The sequence below is a fragment of the Micrasema longulum genome, unplaced genomic scaffold, assembly GCF_059751315.1.
Source record: "Micrasema longulum isolate JH-2025_06_02 unplaced genomic scaffold, ASM5975131v1 h1tg000420l, whole genome shotgun sequence".
Lineage (NCBI taxonomy): Eukaryota > Metazoa > Arthropoda > Insecta > Trichoptera > Brachycentridae > Micrasema > Micrasema longulum.
The window spans coordinates 393687-417320 of NW_028277620.1; the positions used below are offsets into that span (position 1 = coordinate 393687).

Genomic DNA, 23634 nt, shown 5'->3' on the forward strand with positions numbered 1-23634 from the left:
TTTTAAGTCTGGTCATGTCAAAAGCAGATAGACCTATGTGGCGGTCCATTCTCTCTGCCTACCCCTAAGGGGAAATGGCGTGATGGTAGTAGTAGTAGTTAATAATGGAATCAGTGAGGTAAATAAAAAAATGGTTAAAATAATTGATGCTTTATTAATAACTTAAAAACAACATACTTAATTATAATTTTTTATATACATAAGAGTATGGTAATATCACTGGTCAAACCTGAGGATGTTAAAGAGCTCGCCCCCTGCCTAATAGCCCGATTCTTTACGGATCTGGGCTTGGAGGGGGAGATTTAGCAAAATGTAAACTCTCGCCTTCCACACAGCACAGCCAGGCTCTTTATAGACCTGGGCTCGGAGGCAAGAACTATTCATGGGAACCCATCACAATAGATCTTCACAGGTCGCAGTGACGTCAGGAGCTTGCATAGCACTGACCCCCACCTCTAAGAATAATGGTAATATCAAATGAATATCATGTAATAAATAACAGTCTGACAATATGGCAGTCAACAACCTATAGGCAGAATGGTGAGTGTTACGCAGTGAAGATGATCATTTAACCCAGATGATGACAGATATAAGCTATGTGAATACCCAAACTTTCATATAATTAAACGAAATAAAAATATTTATAATAAAAAAAAAACAGTTATATTATAAATCAAGTATTGTTGTCTCATCTAGATGGTAAAGTCATCATGTGTTTTTTAATATTGAGTTTAAATTTGTTAACATTTTAATTTTTCAAGTAGTCAGGTAAGTCCTCAGAGCAATAATGCGTAACCTATAGAGAAGCCCTATCACTATGTTTCATAGAATGCAAGCGATGTTGGTTTGTTAGATGGCAACTAATTAGTGGCCATTTTGTTTTGTTTGACAACAAACACATAACGGTTCTGTCGGATGCTTTATCGTTGTGCTTGGCTTTGTTTGTAAATAACTTGGATATATTTTTATTTTTTTAAAAAGAAATATTTGCGTTCTTATGATTTACCCAAATATTTAATTTTTAGGGCCATTTTCAACGAGTTGTAACTAACTCACTATTAGAAAATGGAAGTAAAATTGGTCCGTGAGTCCGAGACACTAGCCACAGGAGCACAACCCGATATTTACGTTACAATAAATAAAAATCGACTATGGTGAATTGCAGTATGTTTGGTTGCAGCAGTAGGAGCGTCAAATGTATTAAAGGTGTCAGTGTTCACAGGTAATTGATTGAGAATATTTTCCCATGATTTACATTGATTTTTGGCATTTATTGTGCAGACACGTGTATTATGTTGCTTAAAAACTTTCCTTATATCAACATATTTACTTCAGATACTAATTTTTCTCAATTTAGGAGATAAATTTGTGAATTAAAGTATATGCTGGGGCCGCACTAGGCATCCATTTAAAGTTTGAGTCTTTATCGAGTAGAGGTCGAATCAAATTTTATTCGAAAATATCAACGTTAACCTTGAAATCGCATCTAAAATGACATTTCCAAATTTCAGGCCGCTACGACTCGCCGTTTCGGAGATGTGGCGGACAAACAAACAAACTCAACACAGGACTTTGGTTCCATGGAGCTGGGATTTGTGTCTCAATAAATGTAACGTTGAAGTATATTGTGAATAAAATGAATAAATAAATTAACACACACATGTATTATTAGTTTTATAAAATAAATATAGGCGAATTATAGAAAAATAAATTGGAATAACCCTGCAATAATAATAATGTTTGGATAATTTATACAGCGACATTTTTCAGCGATAATTTTACAATAAATAAATATCCCAACACGTCTTGCAGCTACAGAGCGCATAGACGGTTGGGATTCTAGTTCCTCCTCTCCAATTATGATATATTACAATTATGATATATATGAGCTAGATAACAGAACGTCTTGCAGCTACAGAGCGCATGGACAATAAGAAGTCTAGCCCCTATTTACATTTTTATTTTAAAAATTTTTATTTGACAATGAAGTTTAGAGTTTAAGTGATATTTTAAAAACGAAATAAAAAGCAAATTAATAAAATTAGAAGTTAGATAACAACAAGTCTTGCAGCTACTGAGCGCATGGACGGTTGAAATTCTAGACCCCATTTACTAAATTTAGATATTTGATAGTTGATAACATTTACATAATATGATAGCTAACATCACAAAAAGTCTTGCAGCTTCAAAACGCACCGACAAATGGAATTTCAACAACAAGAATGATTTAAAAAAGTTTATAATAAAAAATAATTTTAAAAAACGCAATAATAATACATTGAGCAAAGAACTAGTAAGTATGGCAATCAAGTGAACATGTAACAGCACAAAAAGTAAAATATAAAAAACTAAATAAAGAAGCATTCCTTAACTTATTATAAATACACAGGTCCATATTAAAAAGTATTTACCATGCAAATTAATATCCATTTAGCAATTCTCGACCTGAGCACGGCCCATTGTTTTGCTGCGAACTGTAGCTTACTTAATACCCAATAGTCGTAGAATGGTTATCCTACGTTTGGGCTGCTCTATAGCTTGGCGCATTATTACTCTGAGGGTAAGTCATTATAGTATTTTTGACTGTTTATATTTGTGTACTGTATAACTGTTACGCATCAACAATGTTTGAGTATGCCCAAATGCTTGCAGACTGGCTGGATTTCCTCCCTAGGGAGTTATTCATGTTTAAATTTATTGCAACAGAGAGGGAATTTTTTTTTGAGAATCAACAGATGAAAGAGTTGAGGAAATTTGGATGTTCAAACATGGGCAGAATGGTGAACGTTACACATTACAAATTTGAAGTTATGTCATCATCTTATAAATTTCACTTTCATTTTGTGTACAATTTTTACTGTCTCAATTTTTCCTTTTTATGATTTTTTAAAAATAAAATAAATAAAACAACAATGTTTTGAGTATGTCCAAATGCTTGCAGACTGGCTGAATTTTCTCCCTAAGGAGTTGTTCATATTTTAATTCAAATTATTTTTAAAAATAAGAGAAAATCCAGCCAGTCTGCAAGCATTTGGACATACTTTAAACATTGTTGAATTAACTACCTGGTAAAAGAAAAAGTACAAAAATTTGGAAAATTGTTTTCAGGCGTTGCCTAGTAGGTGAATTGGTTCAGCCGGATGAATCTAACCCACATGATAAAGGTTTCAGCTCTTTTACTTCACAAAAGTCAACAGATGGAAGGTTGAGGAAACGTGGATGTTCAAACATGGGCAGAATGGTGAACTTTACACGGTGTGTAAAATGGCCACTTAAACCAGCCAATGACAGGTCATCAGCCCTGTAAATGCCTAGACTTCCATATTCCCTTCTCAAAAATGTTTTCCCTCTCTATTGCAATAAATTTAAAGTCATGTCATCATCTTATAAATTTACCAATGCAATTTTGTGTACAATTTTTATTGTCTCAATTTTCCCTTTTTACGATTTTTTTTATTTTTATAATAAAATAAATGAAACAACTTTGTTTTTAACCAATATTTTTTTCCACCATATGTGCCGACTAGGGGGCGGACATAGAAAGATGATGAAAATGGCCACTAAATAATTTAAAAAATATATATTTGCTAATAGACTATCAAAATAAGCCAAAAAAAAAACATTTATTTTCATGGATGTATTATTATTGTTACGATTTTTTAAAGTTTTGAAATTATAAGGTATGTTCTGAATGTAAGTTTACTAGATATTTACATTTTTTTAGAAAGCGTATTTGAAAAACAATCACAGGATATGTTGATACACTTGTTGACTATTTTTCCACATAATCAGCATCCCGTTCAATGCATGTTAGGTTAGGTTAGGTGAGCCGTGGCACAAGCTTCTTTATGCCCTCGTCGGAGAACTCTCCCGCCAGCTCCTTCCCCCTTCAGAATCTCTTTCTGCACCTGGTCATCATTGATGAACAGATTGAATAGCAAAGCAGCAAGGTGATGTGAGATTTACATTTAAAATCCATTAATATGATTATGACGAGATCTTTTTGATGCTTTTTAGGTTTGAGTTGGACACCACCCTAAACATAAGTATAATTTGTTTGGGATGTTTAGAACCACCCCCCGTATTGCCTTCAGATTATCATCTTTTCACCTCCCTGAAGGCACACAAGGGTGGAATTAAATTTTCAACCGACGAGCAGGTGCAGAAAGAGGTTCTAAAGTAAGAGAAGAAGCTGGTGGAAGAGTTTTTTGACGAGGGCGTAAAGAAGCTTGTGCCACGGCTGACCACATGCATTGAACTGGATGGCGATTATGTGGAAAACTATAGTCCTTAAAATTTAGCATGATTAAAATGACAGCTGCCAAACTAATATCAACAGTGATGGGAAATTACTGATCACTGATCATGTACCGATCAAATCGGTTTTATCAGTTTTTTCATGCAAACATGAAACTCTGTTTCCGAAAATTGATATAAAAACGCAAAAACAATCCTATTAGTAGTAGGTACTTGTTTATGATTGAATTCCAAATCTAAAAATAATAGATATTCAAATATTGAATTTAAGTAGGTATTTGAACCACGGACCTTTGGCCCGTGAGTCCAAGACACTAGCCACAGGACCACAACCCGATCATGTACCGATCAAATCGATTTTATCAGTTTTTTCATGCAAACATGAAACTCTGTTTCCGAAAATCGATACAAAATCGCAAAAACAAGCCTATTGTAGTGTTTAAAACAATTATTCACTAAAAAAAAGACATTTTTACTTTTTTCATGAACAACATTGAAGGAGTTGTTTTTTTTATTCGATCAATTTACATTGATCAATTTGTCCCATCCAATGTCCAATTAGGTTTATTTGAGTTTTTTTTAGTTTTAAAGCTGATTTTATATATTTATGTTGATTTATATGTCAAGCATTGTATTAAAAAAATAAATTAACGTGCCAGATATTAATGATTTTTCGTGAGCCAATATAAATCACTCCTTAGACGTCACTACTCACTACAAAGTTATGTCCTAACTTTTGCTGACAACTGTCATTCTAATCAAGCTATATTTTAAGGACTATAATCAACAATTTCTGTATTTTTTTCCGATGCCCTTTTTCTAAAAATGAACATACCTCTTTCTAAACATGCCTCGCGAGTTTTTTCTGGCATTTAAAAAGAGAACCCTGTACCCTTCAAAACATGCTAAACATGACAACCCAGAAACCGGAAATCCATCACAACTCGTAATTAATGAAAAGGTTCAGTGCATAGAATTAAGAATAGTCCAGAAACCGCATACGCACATCAAACAGAAGGCGACTCAACTACTCATAAATGAGTAGGTTTACGTTTTGACCCATTAGTTTCTTTGTAGACGTCGCTCAGTACGCAACTCCTGATGAATTCAACTATGCCGTGTTGTGTCCTTTTAAAGTAAAGAAATACTGCTAGGATCTTTAAGAAACAGGATGCAATCCAATTTCATGTGTAATTATCAAATGAATGTATATGTAACAAATGCATTACTTAAAAATTGAATTATGTATCCGTCTGTCAGATTGTCGAAGAAACAAAATGAACATTTCGTTAGTGATGCCAGGGTAGTAATTTTTTTTACCCTACTTTGCTCATCTAATGAGAGAACTAATGAAAATTGGATCTCGGATTAAACAACTCTATCATGGACATTTGACCGACATTATCTTTAAAACATAAAATATTATTTGAGATATAAAAATATCAGTTTTATGTAAAATATTTTTTTTTTAATATTTAAAGTTCATTAATTCAATTACTCTTATTAAATGACCCTTTACTTATCTACTTTGTTGTGTCAATCAATGTTTCCGCGAGCACAATAAAATTTTAGAGAAATTAACAGATTGCTTTTTTTACCTTACATTTTACCAACACGCGGCGACATAACGAATGCGCGCGGCGAAAGTGAGGCATAGTGGGGGAATTATTGGACACGGTCCGATGTATTCAAATATGATTCTACGCTCCTTCTGGACTATTCTTAATTCTATGACTTTCATATTTAAAAAAACATTTTTTATATCCAAGTTCCCTAGGCACTGAACTTCCTTAGTGATGTGTTTGCGTGAATCATGGGAGCCCGAATGTATCGTTCTGTTAAAGTCTGTGCCGACGGCCACATTGGAATGGCTGGTAACCACTAGCAACACATGTAACTCCGTGCCGAGTCGCCGTGGGCTATGCTTTCGATGCTCCACGGCGCCGTTTCTGTTCTGCCCGTGTCTGTGGCATGGAGTCCGCTGTCCGCTGAAAAAACAAAACAAAAATTAATTATATTTTTGTTTATTTATTCATTCAAAATTACACTAGTTCAAACATTAATGAACTTATTAAGACTTTTTAGGCTAGCCATAATAATTAACAATAATAATACACAGTAAATATAATTACATTAAATTATAATGACATGTGGTGCAATAGAATTTGGGAAAAAAAGGTGTAAGTAATGAATAACAAAATTACAAAGAATACAATGCAAAAAAGATAACCAGAAATAAATTTAAAAATATAAATTATACAACAATATTTTGAGTTTGTCCAAATTTTTGTAGACAAGGACTGGATTCAACTCCCTGGGGAGCTGTTTATATTAACATATTTTTATTTTTATTTATTTACAATTTTAAAAAACCCGTTACGGTTACATTACATACAATCTACCCACATACTGTCAAGTAACATAATGTGAAAGAAATCTTATCCAGTATATTTTAGTAAACAGGTGGTTAAAGGTGCATAAAACAAACAAATAAATAAAGAAGTGATAAACAAACAATCTGTATTTTTTGTGTTAATGTTATTTCGGTGAAAAGTGGTAAATAATATTGTTAATTTGTGAAATGTCTTTTTGACAGATAATTTTTTCAAGTTTCAAGTTTATGAATGTGTAAAACATAAAAAATACTCATCAAATAATACAAAAATTAACTAATATTAAATTTATATATTTAAATTATAATAATAATATATTTTAAGTGCTATCCTTGCATAAATTATTGAAACTTTTAAACCGGTACTTTTGTTTTTATTCATTGTGTATTTATTCATTTATGATTAAAACTAATACTGCGTTTGCAATGGCACCTAAGAGGGATCTTAAACAGAAAATCGCCTCACCTAACCTAGAATGCCTGATGTCTCCACAACCGGCTTCTATTAATTTGGACATTACCAACGCATTATCTGCATTACAAACAGATATAAGAAATATGAGTGATAATTATACAGAGCTTAAAAGTATACTACATAAAGACAGAGAGAGATGGAGTGAAGTCAGCCAGTATCTCCGCTCTGTTGACGACCTAAAATCCCTAATCACTGGAAAATTATCTGAAATTGAAAAAAGGCTATTGCTGGTTGAAAAAAATAATTCAGTTATTTTGGAGCATAAATTTCTAGCAAAATTATCTGATGAGTTAGAAGACCGATGCAGACGAAGAAACAACATCATAATATACAATATTCCAGAGTGTTCAGCCTCAACATCTATACTACGTCAAACTGCGGATACAGATCTCACCTTAAAAACATTGAATACTATTAAGAAAATTGAAAAAGATGACGTTATCAAGATCTACCGACTTGGCCCGCTTCGTCCTGATACCACAAATGTTCGCCCAATCAAAGTTGTATTATCGAACCCGACATTGGCTACTGAAATATTTAAAAATAGGAATAAATTAAATTCCTTCAAAATAAATTTCGACCAAACACCTGTACAGCGTAAGGAATTGTTGGACCTTAGGAATGAATTAGAAACTAGAAAAGCCAATGGCGATCAAAACCTTACCATAAAGTATATTAACTCTTCCCCAAAGATTGTCAATACTCTTCCAAAAAACTATACAAAAAAACTACAATAAATCTATATTATCAAAATATTAGAGGCATAAAAACTAAATTGGATTTGCTAGCGACCACGATTCCTACATTAAATTATGATATAGTAATTCTTACAGAAACATGGCTTGATAAAAACATAAAGTCATCAGAACTTAGTTTCCATAATTATAATATTTATCGCCTTGATCGTAATATTAACACAAGTAAGAAGTCTAGAGGAGGAGGTTTATTAATTTGTGTAAATAAAAATATGAAATCCTCTATTATTCCCTGTAAAAATGTAAGTGTTGAACAATTATTTGTTAAAGTTGAAATTCAGGGTGTCAAGTTGATTATTGGAAGTGTATATATCCCCCCTAATTCTGATTCTTGTCATTATAATGACCATTGTGAAGATGTTGAAAGCATTTTTAGAAGGTTTCCTAAGTACCAAATGTTATTAGTGGGTGACTATAATCTTCCGAGTTTTAACTGGCTAAACTTAGTGGATACAAATGTTACTGGTGTGTTGACTATGAACTCGAGTATAGTTAGAGACATGGCCGTTTTCCTGGGTCTATCACAGTGTAACTATGTATCCAACTCAAATAATCGTTTTCTGGATTTGATTTTTTCTAACATACCCTCAATTATAGTTGACCAAAGTGTAGATGCTCTTTTACCTATTGATGCCCATCATCCACCATTAGATATTACGATTTCCAATTTATTAATTTCTAAACTAAAACAAGTGACTACGTACAGAAATTTTTCAAGAGTCGACTTTTCACTAATTTGTAATTATTTGGAATTAGCTGATTGGAGTTTTCTTCAAGACTATGATCTAAATGACAATCTCTTAGCTTTTTATAATATTTTAAACTCTTCTATAGAGCAATTTGTACCAATTTCAGTTCAAAGGGAAAACAAATATCCAAGTTGGTTTTCTAAGGATTTGATTGATTTAATAATCTCCAAAAAAATTATGCATAAGCAATATAAAAAAACCAGATCAATAACTGATTATATTGAATTCAATAAGATTAGGAAGTATTGTAAAAAAACATCATTAATATGTCACAATGCATATATAAAAAAGATCGAAGATAATATTCTGACTGATCCTAAGTATTTCTGGAGATATGCTAAAATCCTAGACAATAGCGATACTGGTATTCCTAAATCTATGAGATATGGAAATAATAGGTCTAGTAATATGCAAGATACCGTTAATATGTTCGCTGACTTTTTCTCCAATGTTTATGATGATGCCGTAACTTTAAATAACACAATGGAAAATAAATTAACTGAGCTTATTGACCTGCCTAACTTTACTATTTCTGATAAAAAAATTATCAAGTTTGTAAAATCGTTGGATAAACGTAAGTCTGCTGGCCCTGATGGTATTCCTCCAGTCTACATTATAAATTGTATTCATATATTAGCACATCCTATTAAAATTTTATTCAATAAGTCTTTAACTACTGGCGTATTTCCTGATATATGGAAATATAGCCACATTACACCCATATTTAAAAAGGGTAGCAAAGATGAAATATCCAACTACAGACCTATTTGTATTCAGTCTACCCTCCCTAAGTTGTTTGAAAAACTTGTACTTGATAACTTAATTATACCTTTAAAACAAATAATTGCTCCTGAGCAACATGGGTTTATTACTGGTCGTTCAACAGTCACCAATCTCATTTTGTACGAGAATTTTATTGCTAGTGCACTTCATAAGAAGCACCAGGTCGACGCTATATACACCGACTTCAGTAAAGCCTTTGACAAAGTTTGCCACTCTAACTTGTTGCAGAAACTTGGTCGACTGGGAATACGTGATGAACTCTTAAAATGGTTCATTAGTTACTTATATAATAGAAAAATAGCAGTTAAAATAAATTCTCATATCTCCTATAGTTTTTTAGCAACAAGCGGCGTACCCCAAGGATCACACTTGGGACCTATTTTATTTTTAATTTATATAAATGATATTGTTGAAATTTTTAGCGATGTAAAATATTTGCTTTTTGCTGACGACCTTAAACTTTATAGAATTGTAAATAATACTGATGATTGCAATACCCTGCAGATGAATCTCAACAGAATTCACGAGTGGTGCAATAAAAATAATCTTTTTCTCAATATAGATAAATGCCAGGTTATTTCCTTTTCAAAAAGTAAGAAACCTTTAATTTTTAACTATTTGTTGAACCACGCAACAATTGAAAGAGTTAATTTCATTAGGGATCTTGGCGTAATTTTTGATGATAAACTTACATTTATCAAACATATTGACAAGATTTCAAACGAGGCGCTAAGTATGTTGGGATTTATTTGTAGGGTTACTAATAAATTTGAAAGTATCGCACCAATCAAGTCACTTTATTGCTCCCTGGTTAGAAGTCGTTTAGAATATATTTCTCCAGTCTGGTCGCCCCATTATCGTGTACATTCTGATTCACTCGAGCGCGTCCAGAAGAAATTTCTAAAATATATTAATTTTAAACTTCATATTCCTGCTGCTTTATTTAATTATAATCAATTGTTGTCTTCAGCAAATCTTTTAAGACTTTCTGATAGAAGAATCCTAACTGACCTAATATTACTTTTTAAGGTGATCAATTCATTAATTGACTGTCCAGATTTGCTGGAGTTGGTGTGTTTCCGTGTACCTGGTCGACATACCCGCCACAGATCTCCTTTTTGTTCTACAAGTTCTAGAACCAACTATCACATGCACTCGCCTATCCCTAGGCTCCATAGATATGGCAATCAGTATGAGGACAAGGCTGATATATTCGGTTCTGGACTTGATAGTTATAAAACGAGTCTGATTTCTTTTTTTCTCTCGCAATATTATTCTTAAACTTTTCTTTTTATTTAAAAATGTTTTTTCCTTTTTTGTTTTTTCATATTTATGTATTTATTTCGTTATTATTTTTGGTTGCTTTTATGTATTTACCTGCTTGTTACTATTGTTATAGTTATGCAATTTTTATAATTTTTTGTTATGTTTCTATATATGTATTTTTTAATTTTTTTTTCATATTTATGTTCAATATATGTTAAAGGCAATTTCTGCCGTTTATGTAAAATAAATAAATAAATAAATAAATAAATAAATAAATTAGAAATTTAATATTGTCTAGTCATTTTATGTCTCGTCTAGTCTAGTTAGTTCAGTCATCATGTGCTTTTTCAGATTGATTTTAAATTTGTCTCCATTAAAAGTTTTCAAGTAGTGAGGTAGGTCGTTGTAGTGTTTAAGTCCATTATGTAGTATTTTTGACTGTCCTGTGTTTGTCTTTGCTTTTTCAATATGATAGTGTTTTTGTTGTCTGGTGTTATATTTATGTATGTCAGCATTTTTGACTAATATTATGTCGTCGTCTTGTATGTTTCCCAGTGTTATTTTGTGCACAATTTTTAAGGTCTCAATTTTAGTCAAGTAGTTTATGTCAAACTGGTGTGTTTTTTTGTACAGTTCAGTCGTAGAGGTCAGGTAGGGTAGGTTGTATGTTAGTTTAAGAATTTTATTTTGTTGTCTTTGTATTCTTGTCATGTCTGTCTTGTTACCAGTTCCCCAGAAGGCGATCATGTAACTCAATTTACTTTTGACATAGGCTTCGTACATCATAATTTTTTCCTTTCTTGATATAAAATCTTTAATTTTGTAGAAGAGGCTATGTAGTGATGCCATTACTTTAGTGAATCCGTCTATGTGTTTTGTCCATTTTAATCCACAACAGAGATGAAAAACATTTAAGAGAAGGTAATATAGAAGTCTAGGCATCTACAGGGCTTATGACCTGTCAATGGCTGGTTTCAGTGGCCACTTTACACACTGTGTAACATTCACCATTCTGCTTATATTTGAACATCTATATTCCTTCAATTTTTCCATCTGTTGATGTTTGTGAAGTTAAAGAGCTGACAGGTCATAAGCCCTGTAGATGCCTAGACTTCTATATTACCTTCTCTTAAATGTTCTTCATCTCTGTTGTAATATGTTGATATAAACAGCTACCCAGGGAGTTGAATCCAGTCCTTGTCTACAAAAATTTGGACAAACTCAAAATATTGTTGATAAATTACCTGGTCCATGAAGAAGTATAGAAATTGAAAAAATAACATTTTCAGGCGTTGCCTAGTATGTAGGTGAAATAATTCAATTAGATGAATCTCACCAGCATAAATAAAGGCGCAATGTCATTATAACAATACGCCCAAGGGGCATTTACAAAAAATATACAGGTAAGTACAAACATAGTAAGTAATAATTTAAAAGATAAACAACGCTTTTTTGTATACATGTAGAAACAATAAAAAGCACACTGCTATGCAAAATAAAAAGTGAAACTTTACATAATAAAAAAGAAAAAAAAATATGGATATAAGAAAAGTAATTGAATTAAAAAGCAAATTGTAAATAACTTGTAAAAAATTTAAACAAAAATATAAATATATTTATATATACGTATACTTATTATACGTATAAAAGAAAATAGTAGTAACAAATTATTGTTAAAAACAAATAATAAAAATTAGTTTACAGTAAGTATATATAAGATAATAACATAATATCTGGGACACAAAAATATTTGGTACATTAATTTCAGAAAAAGATAATAATACACATAAAAAACATATAAATAATTGTATGAAAAAGAAAGTTTTATTACGACATTAATAATTAGTTTGAAACAGTGCATTTTAGAATGTTTTAAAATGGATAATTGTCATATTAAAATGTCTGTATCACAAGTAAATTTGTTGGCTAAGGAATGTAAACGCGAAATAGGAGAGTGTCGTGCATAGTTAGTACCTATTATTATTATTATTTGACACTTTATATACATATACAATAAATATACATTAAGGGCATATAAATACATGGACATATTGAATCTTACAATTTTATACAAAAATTAAAAGCAAAGATTAACAAAAATAAATATATATATATATATATAAAAAAAAAAAAAAACACTATACTATGAAGAGAGGAGAGGGGATACCTACGTATGTAGTTGCAAACAACTCCGTACTTCTAGTGACTCGATTCGGTATTTTGAAGTTAATGAGATTTAGGAGTTCACAACAATCGAGCTTGGAATCAAAAATTTTAACCACATCAACTCCACACAGCGGACGCCACGATTGACATTCTGCATGAACAATTTTAGGGTAAGGTTATATTTAAAGGTGAACATAACTCAGGCCATAGCTCAAATTCAGCTGGATCTACGCTGAAGAGTCATTGAAAATTGAACCACTCGGATCCGTGCCACAGTAAGAAGCCGAGGCGGGCATTTAGACGATGTCATATTTCACACTTAATGGCACATATGGGCCTTTCAAATAAAAAAATAACTTTGTTAATACCTCACACACAACTTGTTTTATTTCATTTCAACATCTACCCGCCCTTATTGAAAAACCCTTTATAACTGTCGTATATCTATTAAGATAATATTCTAAGAGGGAAAAATCCAGTATTTAAGTGGGTAATGTAAAAATATACACAAACCTGCCGGAGTAAGGATACTGCTGTCTAGTTCATAAGCATCATAGGATCTTATAGAAGATTCTAGGGACTCCCCTACCATCCTCATCAGGCTGGTCGCTGTGTTGAGAAACACCTGTTCAATGCCCTGGAACGTAACACAATGTTGATGAGGGAATTTAGTTGTCTTCAAGCCGGTGTACAGTGGTCACTACATAAGAACGCCTACTCTTCTTCTTCCAAGTCGGTCCCTCAATGCTGAGGATCGTGATCACCGTGAACACTTCTAATTAGTCTGTTCCACTTCAGTCTGTCCTCAGCCAGACGTACTGACTCATCAAATTTTAGCCCCGTAGCCACCTTTATTTGGTCAGTCCATCTATATGGGATTCTACCCCGGCTTCTCCTACCTTCAACTCGGCCAGACATTATTGCCTTTTCTAGATTGTCTGGCTCACGTCTAGCAATATGTCCAAAGAAAGACAGTATCCTTCTCAAACACACCACTGATAGACGAGTTGTAATATGGAGCTCTTCCAGTATCGATGCATTCGTCTCTCTGGCTGTCCGAGGCACTCGCAGCAGCCTTCTCCAACACCACATCTCGAATGCATCGATCCTCTTCCTCTCGTAGGCACGCATTGTCCACATTTCAGCCCCATTTAGGAAAACGGAGAATACCAGGGCTTCCATCAACCGCTTTTTTGTGTTAATTGATATACCTCGATCTCGCCAAATCTTCTCCAAACGGTTCATTGCTTCTTTGGTCATTTGAATCCTGCGACCAATCTCAGGTCTACAACTGCCATTGTTGGAGATAAGCTAGCCGAGGTACACAAAGTCATCTATCAGTTCAAGGTCTTGCATCTGACTTGTCCTTAGGAGACTGCCAGCTCTGTCTACAATCATTAGCTCTGTCTTACTTTTATTTATTTTAAGACCCAGAGCCTACTCTAAAGATGGAAAAATACTCTAAAGATGGAAAAACAATTTGTAAGAGGTGCTGGTAGGGTGAAAGATGTCGCCGAGCCTGAAGCAGCTTCTGTGTGTGCGGAAACTGGAAACACTCGGCCTCACAACGCAGCAGGAACGGCGAGAAAGAAAAATACTCAACAGTCACTATAGCTGCCCAAATTTGGATTCCATGTTCAAAGCTGAATTATAGACAATGTTTTGAGTTTGTACAAATTTTCATAGACAAGGACCGGATTCAACCACTTCGGGAGCTGTTAATATGAACATATTACAACAGAGATGAAGAACATTTTAGAGAAGGGAATATAGACGAAAATTTCAGGCATTGCCTAGTATGTAGGTGAAATAATTCAATCAGATGAATCTCACCCGCAACAATGAAGGTGTAGGTCTTTAACTTCACAAACGTCAACAGATGGATTATCCATTATCAAAGATATTACTACAGTATCTCTGATTACATCACGTCTGAAGAAACATCTACTTTCTTTTCCTTAATCTCTCCTCCTTTTCTCTTTATTCCTTTTTCCCATTGAGTCATCATCATCATCGGCCGTGTTTTGTCTAATAGTGAACACAGGCCTTCCCCTTTAGTCTCCGTATCTCCCTATCCTGAGCCAACCGCATCCAACCACTTCCTGCAACTCGTCTTATGTCATCAGACCACCTTGTCTGAGGCCTGCCGACACTTATTCTACCCGTTCTGAGGACTTTTTTGGTCCATCTAGAGTCTGTGTAATATTTTTTTTGTGAACACAAAAGTTTCACAGCAATGTCAGTACAGGGAGAACACAAGCATCAAAAAGTTTCTTCTTTAAGTAATGTGAATACTTCGGAGATTTTAGGATATATGAGAGCTTACCAAAGGCAGCCCATGCTAGACCTCGCCTTCTTTCTATTTCTACCTCTTGATTATCTTTCCCGAGGCTTGAAAATGAATGTTCCAAAAAGTAAAGTAATGAGTGATGCAAACCAATCATGAAACATCTTGGTAAATGGACAAATCATTGAAAAGGTTGATTGTTGGTTGACCTAGGACACGAAACAAAGCTTGGGAAAGATAATCCCATTGAGTAATAGTATTGATTGAAGGTAATTTATACACAAATGAAATTATTTCTATTTTTGTATATCTTCAGCTTTTTCATTTTTATTTTCTATTGAATATGTTTTGCAACTTGAATTATGTAAATAAAACTTTCAATGCCAATTTACAATTTACGTTATGCACAAAATGTTAAAACATTTAAGTTTGTAAGTGAAAATTCTTGATGGAAGTTCATTGTAATTTATTATGTAAATAAAACACGAGTGATTTCAGAAATCATTATTTACAAAACCACACTCACGAAGGATGGGACGCTAAAAATAAAATAAAATACTTAAACTCATTAAAATAGCATTATATCAACTCATTAGTTCACCCAAAGAAAATTTTTTGATAATGATCCTTAAGATAAAAATAACTAACTAACTAATTTACTTACATATAACTTTGAATTATCTATCCTTACCTCTGTTTTGTATAAATACATTTAACTCTTTAATAAAGATACCAGTCTCGAAAGCGATGAAACCGGTCACTGGATGTTCCAAATTTGTGGATTAAAGTATCACTCGTGTTTTATTTATATAATAAATTACAAAATGTTAAATAAATAAAATGAATTAAATATAAATAATTTATTCATATAAATACACATTAGCTTATGAGGCCAAGAGTCCTGTGTTGAGTTGGAATACAACATAATGGAAAGTGGAAGCATGCACATTATCAAACAAAAGCAAAAAAAAAATTAAAAAAATACATAAACATATATTCCAATACACATCTGGACAACACGCTTAATAGTACTCTCGCAGCAGTCTCTATCCTTGGACAAAATCCAAACTCGTACAATCCTCCAAGAAGAATGACTAGACAGGTGTGTAGCAACAATTCACGGACAGTGTATACTTGTAATGCCGTATTAAATAGACTTCATGAACTCGGCAATAGTTATTCCCACGTATCTGATATATTTAGTGTAGGGTATTGTTCCTATAGAACAAACCTTTTGAACTTTTTCAAAGATGGTGAATGGTAATTATATTTATTTATTTATGTATTTCATAATATTCACAGTTTTTTGTTCACTTTGCCCAGCTGTATGAAACAGTACTTATGATTTTCTTGTTGTATTACTGTAGAATGTTTTATTATTTTATTTTGTTTTTTACATTTATTCTTGAATTGTTTAAACTTTATACTGAATATGCTGCATAATTTTTAGGTTAATTTTTTTAATATAAATCTTGTATAATTTTTTTAATATTAATCTTGGATATATGGAAATTTATGTTTTAAAAAAAATATATATATATTAAGCCAAATATGTTGGTATTTTAAATGTTTGTAAAAGGCAGATTTGCCGTTTACATTAATAATATAAAAAATATAAATATCTCAATTATCATTTCAATTACGTTCTTATATATATTTTTTCTATTGATTTCAATGATACTATCATTTTGTATAATTGATCTGTATTATTTGAATATACAGGGTGTTCTTTAAACCCTGTCACACCTGAAACCTAAATATATACAGTTTTTTTGTTCACTTTTCCTAGCTGTGTGAAACAGTACTTATGATTTTCTTGTTGTTTTACTGTAGAATGTTTTATTATTTAAACTTTCTACTGAATACGCTGTATAATTTTTAGGTTATTTTTTTAAATATAAATCTTATATAATTTTTGGCTTAATTCTTTTTTTATAAATCTTGGGTATAAGGAAATTCATGTTTTAAAAAAAATAAAAAAATATTAAGCCGTTTATGTTAATAAAATAAAAAATTAAATAAAACTGCTTTTGTTTTGGAGAACTTAATACGTTTCTCCAAGACATTGGACATTCTTTTAGGTACGCAAAAGAGAAATTTCTCTGAGCTAAAGTCCTCTGAGCGAAAGTCGTATGTGTTTTTGGTATTCAATAATTCAAAATAGAGGAAAACCTCGTAAGAGCATTCTACTGGGATCTCCTCTTGTAACCGCATGGCCAAAAATGTGTCGAATAAAGCGTTATTCTCTGAGGTTTTTCCAAACACACAAATTATCACATCAAAATTAATAGGTGCCACCATTATATAGAGAAAAATGAAATTGATATCTTACCTGGTCTTGAAGAGCCGACGCTTCGTAGTACTGAGCGCCTATGGAGTGGGCATACTGCTGACCATCTAGAGCTGATACTTGCCTATCGTCTTCCAAGTCCACTTTGTTCCCGACCACAGACAGGACCAAGGGCTCCCTCACATTACTGCAAACCAAAAGTCATTATTTATTTCGACGGCTTACGCCTTTGACAAAGTATAAAATAATATTGAAAAACAATTATGATAAAACAAAACACCTGTACACGAGTATAGAAAATATAGATACATAAAATAAAATCAGCAAAAAATAAGATACAATTAAGGAAAATTAAATAAGAAATTATAACAGGTATGCAGCAAATTAACAATAAATAAAGGGTTTAAATAAAAAAGTATTGAAGTAACAGAGGCGATGTTTCATTGTATAAACTGTAAAACAAGTATAACACTTAGTACATTTTATAATTTAGAAAAGAAGTGATTAAAAAGTATTGATTTTAATTTTTATACAGATAAATGAAATAAATCTAAGTTTCCATGTTTGTTCGCTAACATGTGGAGCCGTGGAATAGGTGAGTATTTGGCATAGTTTGAACTATGCAAATCAACAGCAAAAGAAGTATTTTGTCTCGTCCCACGCTGTCACACGTTCACACAATTTAAAAGTTTGGGACTGTCAAGAACATTATTTGATAGCTTGAAAAGCAGCACTAAATCTGAAATTTCCCTTCTATCAATAATACATATTAATTTAAGCTGCTTTATTAAACATTTATAGTTAAGCTCTTCAATTGGAATGTTTAATTTGAAATTCATAAATCTTAAACACTTGTGTTGGACCTTCTACACACTGTTTATATTTATATCTACTACTACCTGTATCTAATGAATTGTTGAATGTGAAATTTTAGTTAAAAATATAAACGGTAATGGAAACAGAGAAATCCCAGCAGCCAGTGGTATAAGACCAATACCAAAATATAAACCAATATGTCTCTTACGGTCTATTCGCGTCAGAGTGTTTCCATACTTTCTCGGGTGTCCCGCAAGGCTCTAACCTGGGTCCATTGTTGTTCTCAATTTTCATTAATAATATTATGTATGGGAGCGAAGTTTGGACTTGGAAAAGCAGGGATGAAAGTAGGCTGAATGCTGTCCAAATGCGATCTCTCAGGCGAATGTGTGGTAAAACTATGTACGATAGATGCACAAATGTTGAGATCCGTACATGACGTAAGGCTCAGATAAGCACTATGGACAAAATCAAGAAAGGAGCTCTGCGTTGGTTCAGACATGTAACGCCTATAAATATTTACAATTCGAATGTTGATGGATGCAGAAATAGAGGAAGACCGAGAAAGACTTGCATATGAAATAATTGAGATACTTGCCTCTGTAGTTCTTTCACCCACGCTTTGATGGCTTGAAAGCTATGTAGATTGGTTATATCAAACACAAGAAGGGCAGCATTGGCATTTCTGTAATACATAGGAGCCATGGAACGGAACCTCTCTTGTCCGGCTGTGTCCCATACCTAGAAAATTATACAAATATTTACTTCTCAAAACTATTTTGAGTGTCTGTGTAAAAAAAAAAAGGTAATTTTTAACCCTATCAACATATTCAGATTGTACAACAGATTGTAGCCTCGAAAATACCATACATGCTATTTTGAAAGAAATGGTAGAAGGCACGAATTAAAGACGATGACCCCTCGAAATTGGCTAGTAAAGGAGACATGAAATACAAACCATATGGCCAGTTAAAGGACCGTACAGAATGGAGGAGTGTTTGCTGCAAACCAAACCCTAGATGTAGCAAATTAAGTCGTCCCATCTTCCTCATAATAATCAAGTTCAACTGTATAAACGGTAATGGAAACAGAAATCCCAGCAGCCAGTGGCATAAGATCAATACCAAAATATAAATCAATACGTCTCCTACGGTCTATTCACGTCAGAGTGTTTCCGTACTTTCTCGGGTGTCCCGCAAGGCTCTAACATGGGTCCATTGTTGTTGTCAATTTTCATTAATAATATTAAAAATGTACGAGTAATTTTGCCCGACCCTGATGTATGGACTTGGAAAAACAGAACCCTAAAATGGAATGGACAAGTATGTTTGGCAAGTTATTCAAGTCTAAAACCACTCTGCAGGAGATGAAGTTTGTCCCTGGGTTGAGATGAGTTGTCAACCTTGTGGTGTAATGGTCAGCGCGATTGCCTACGATGCAAGAGGCCTCGGGTTCGATTCCTGACATGGTCGATTTGAAATATTTATTTAAAAGTGTGTTTTCACACTAGAATATTTCATAGTACTGGACTGGTACCTGAAGCGTAAGACTGATCATCTTACTTAATGAAACAAAAAATGATCAAGATACGCTGCGATTGGAGTACCAATGCAGTGCCCTATGCACCATTGGGTGCGGAAAGGGAATGATGATGATGAGATGGAATTGGGAGGGATAGAGCTTCCAGTGATGAGCTCACAAATGGGTGCTCGGGTTGAGTTACCACAGGCGGCTGCTGACCAAAAACACTGGCAGTGAATGTCCTCATTATTGTTCAATTATTTAAAAAAATTAAGGGGTTAGATATAAAATTGCTATATAAAAAGAATTGTTTGCTTCAAATACATAAAGATAAAATAAATAGTAGTATTTCTAGGTCTCAAAACGTAAGTACGCGACCTAGAACAGGTGGTAATATCTTAATTCCCAAATTAAAAACAACTACTGCACAACATCATTATACTTACAGAGGAATATTTTTCTTTAATGAAATGAACAAATATAGTAAAAAGTACAATCAGGAATACAATATATTTAAGAAAGAAGTAAAAAAATACATCTATAATTCTTCTTTATGTAACACTGATTGAAAACATCGTTAATATCTTTTTTGTAATTTATATATGTTATTTTAAAAATATTATTGATGAAAATAAAATAGTCTATTGTAAGACGTCACTCCCCATTATGTACACAAGAATAGTTTATTTCTTTTACGTAATGGGAAACGTTAATGTAAATATATGTATTTGATTCTTCTTCTTCTTCTTATGGTTCCTCTCCCTGATGGAGGTTGGAAATCATCATTGCGATTCTTACTTTATTGGCAGCTGCCCTGAACAAGAACTGAGTGCTGCAATGGAACCAGTCGCGCAAGTTCTTAAGCCAAGAGATGCGCCTTCTACCTGCACTGCGTCTCCCTTCAATCCTTCCCTGTAGAATGACTTGTAAAATATTATATTTTTCGCCTCTCATCACATGCCCAAAGTACTCAAGTTTTCTTTTCTTTATGGTCTTCAGTACCTCTTTATCTTTTTCCATCCGTCGGAGAACATCATCGTTTCGGACTATCCACCCGGGAGATTTTTAATATCCTCCTGTAGCACCACATTTCAAAGGCTTCGATCTTTTTTGAAGTGTTTCGGGCGAGTGTCCACGTTTTGACGCCGTAAAAAAGTACTGAGAAGACGTAACATCGAGTAATGCGCATTCGGAGGTCTAAATTAAAGTCTCTACTGCAAAGAAGGTCACGCATCCTGAAAAAGCAGCCTGGCGCCACCTCTATTCTGACTTTGATCTCTTGCGAGTGATCCCATTTATCATTCAGCCAGCATCCTAAATACTTATATTGATGAACTTGCTCAATAAACTGCGCTCCAAGTTTTAAAGTCATTGGGAGAGTTTGTGGCTTTTTCCCAATAACCATACATTTAGTCTTGGAAATATTAATCTCTAGCCCTTTATTCAAACTTGTATTTGATTATTGTAAAAAATTGTATTTAGTTGTAATATTGTATTTTAATTTGTTATTAATAAATAAAAAAATCTCAATAAAGAGTAAGCGAACCTGTAATTTAACCCTGGCATCTCCAACATTGACTTTACACGTAAAAAAAGAAGCCCCTATTGTGGGGGAAATGTGGCTTGAAAACATTTTCCCAACATATCGGACGACCATACTAGTTTTCCCCACGCCTGGAACAAAACAATTAGATTCAAATTCAAATTATTAATTCACAAAGTAACATAACAAATAACAAAGGATTTAAGACGTTAAATTGGAAGTTTATATCAAACCAAGAACCCTCGAGCAATGGTTCGACATTATTAAGGTATAACACTCTCTAATAGCAAGAGTATTTGCCTCTTAAACATAGTTTCACTAATGTGAAAGATGTCGATCTCCAAAGTGATAATGTTCAGCTGCTTGACTGCTCTTCCAATCGGCATGACCAGAGGCAGGTTGGTTCTGGAAACCGGGAGGTAAAACAGTCTGTGCTGACGCTGTCGGAGATAGCCATCAGGAACATAAAAATTGATACTCTCTAAAATGGCCGAGTTATCGATGAAACCCCTTAACAGCCTGAAAAAATGGGTCAGTGTAGACCCATCCCTTTCTAAGTTGCAAACTATTGGTCCCAAGCATACCCAAGAGGAACCCAGTGGGATAGAGCCACGGAAACTTCCATACTCCCTCATGTAGAGATACCTCAGAAATTTTTTCTGAACCCTCTCCTACATGAGGGAGTATCTCGCTTCGTGCGGACTCCATATCACCTATGCACTCTCAAGCCTCGAGCGAACCAACGAGTTGTACAAAATTCTGAGTGTACGGGGATTCTCGAAAACCCTTCCAGTTCGGAGAATAAAACCCAACATCTTTAGTGCAAGGTCGCATGTTCTCTCGATGTGAGCATGAAAAGTCAATCTGCTTTCACAGATAAATGTATTAATTTAGTTATTGACTCATTCAGTCCTTATACAACAAAACACAGGTGAGGCTAAGTGTTTAATAGGTAATGGGGAATTTAGGTATCTATATTTGAATTTCGGGGAAAATATAACAATTGTTATATATAGTTTAGTATAGTTTTGTAAATTTTTTTCGACAACAATTATCTAAATTTACAAAACTATAAAGCTTCATTAATTATCTCACAATGCATACTTGTATGTCAATAAATACTTACTTTGTTATATTTTCCCCGAAATTCAAATATAAATACCTAAATTCTCCATTACCTATTAAACACTTAGCCTCACCCTTAGCCATTGGTTTTTCCCTCAATTATGATTAATGTACATGCTATAGTTCATAAGATTATTTTTATTTTCTACTTAAGTACCTTGAATTATATAACTATATAAGGACATTCAATCCAAATAATCTTCACATTCGTTTGAAAATGCCCTAATAAGGCGAAACAATTGTCGCGAAGTTTTTATTTTTATACGTTTATATTTGTAAAAATAAAATAAAGTGTTCAGTAGACTCAAATCAGTGTTTGATTTCTAATTATAAGTTTAAATATGGAGTTCTACAAAATAAACACCAAATCAATCAATGTATCTTAATACTTTGTTTTATTTATAATGTATTAATATTGTAATAATATGTATATTTTATTGAATAAAGACTATGAAAAAAAAAAACAAAAAAGTCCAGATGCTGTCTAGAGTTTACAATACGACACAATCAGGAAATTGGTACATGTAAGACGTATGATAAAAATAAAACCCTGACTACTGTGAACAAAAGACAGATAACAGACAAATAAGACAAAAACAACATTATAATACATAATTAAGACTTGGTCAATTGTAATAATTATTGCAATATATTGCTTATCAGCTCTGAACTTCTAACAATACTCGATCCACACTTGTAATTAAATATCGCACTTTTCCCTCTTTCCAATTGTTCCAAGAAGCTAAACTTTAAGATCTAAGACAATTATACTGTTTTCAATGTTTAAAATATATATTTCAGAACCAAAATTTATTAATCCAAAGTAATTCAAATAGATCAAGTCAAAGAAGGAATCGTGTGTTAGAAATACCACATTGTAAAACGAGGCTCGCACAGAGACATGCATATTTTATAGGCCCAAAAATTTTTAATTCTCTTTTTACTGATAATATTTCATTGATTCCAAACTCTCAAAATTTTACCTTTTTTAAAAACACGCACTATCCTGGATTCAAGCTAAAAACTACTACTACTACTACTTTACTAAAAACATTAAATTTGTTAAAACTTAACGATAGAAGAAAAATTATAGACCTTTTAAATTTATTCAAAATTGTAAATTCAATATGGACTTCATCTTAAGGAAGTCAATTCCACTAGATCGAGGAATATCCATCTCCGCCTCTCGAATGCAACCTAGAGTATGCA

General features: G+C 33.0%; 1 protein-coding gene across 1 annotated transcript; it reads right to left on the minus strand.

The window, feature by feature from the left end:
• Positions 1–962: 962 nt before the first annotated feature.
• RabX1 (RAS oncogene family member RabX1) lies at positions 963–21426 on the minus strand. The gene is made up of 6 exons (XM_088226323.1): positions 21304–21426; positions 18835–18977; positions 17463–17607; positions 13357–13480; positions 4591–6245; positions 963–4359 (listed from the first exon to the last, which is right to left on the minus strand). The coding sequence occupies exons 1-5, from the start codon at positions 21412–21414 to the stop codon at positions 6139–6141; spliced, it is 630 nt and encodes a 209-aa protein (XP_088082449.1). The 5' UTR covers positions 21415–21426; the 3' UTR covers positions 963–4359; positions 4591–6138.
• Positions 21427–23634: the final 2208 nt, after the last annotated feature.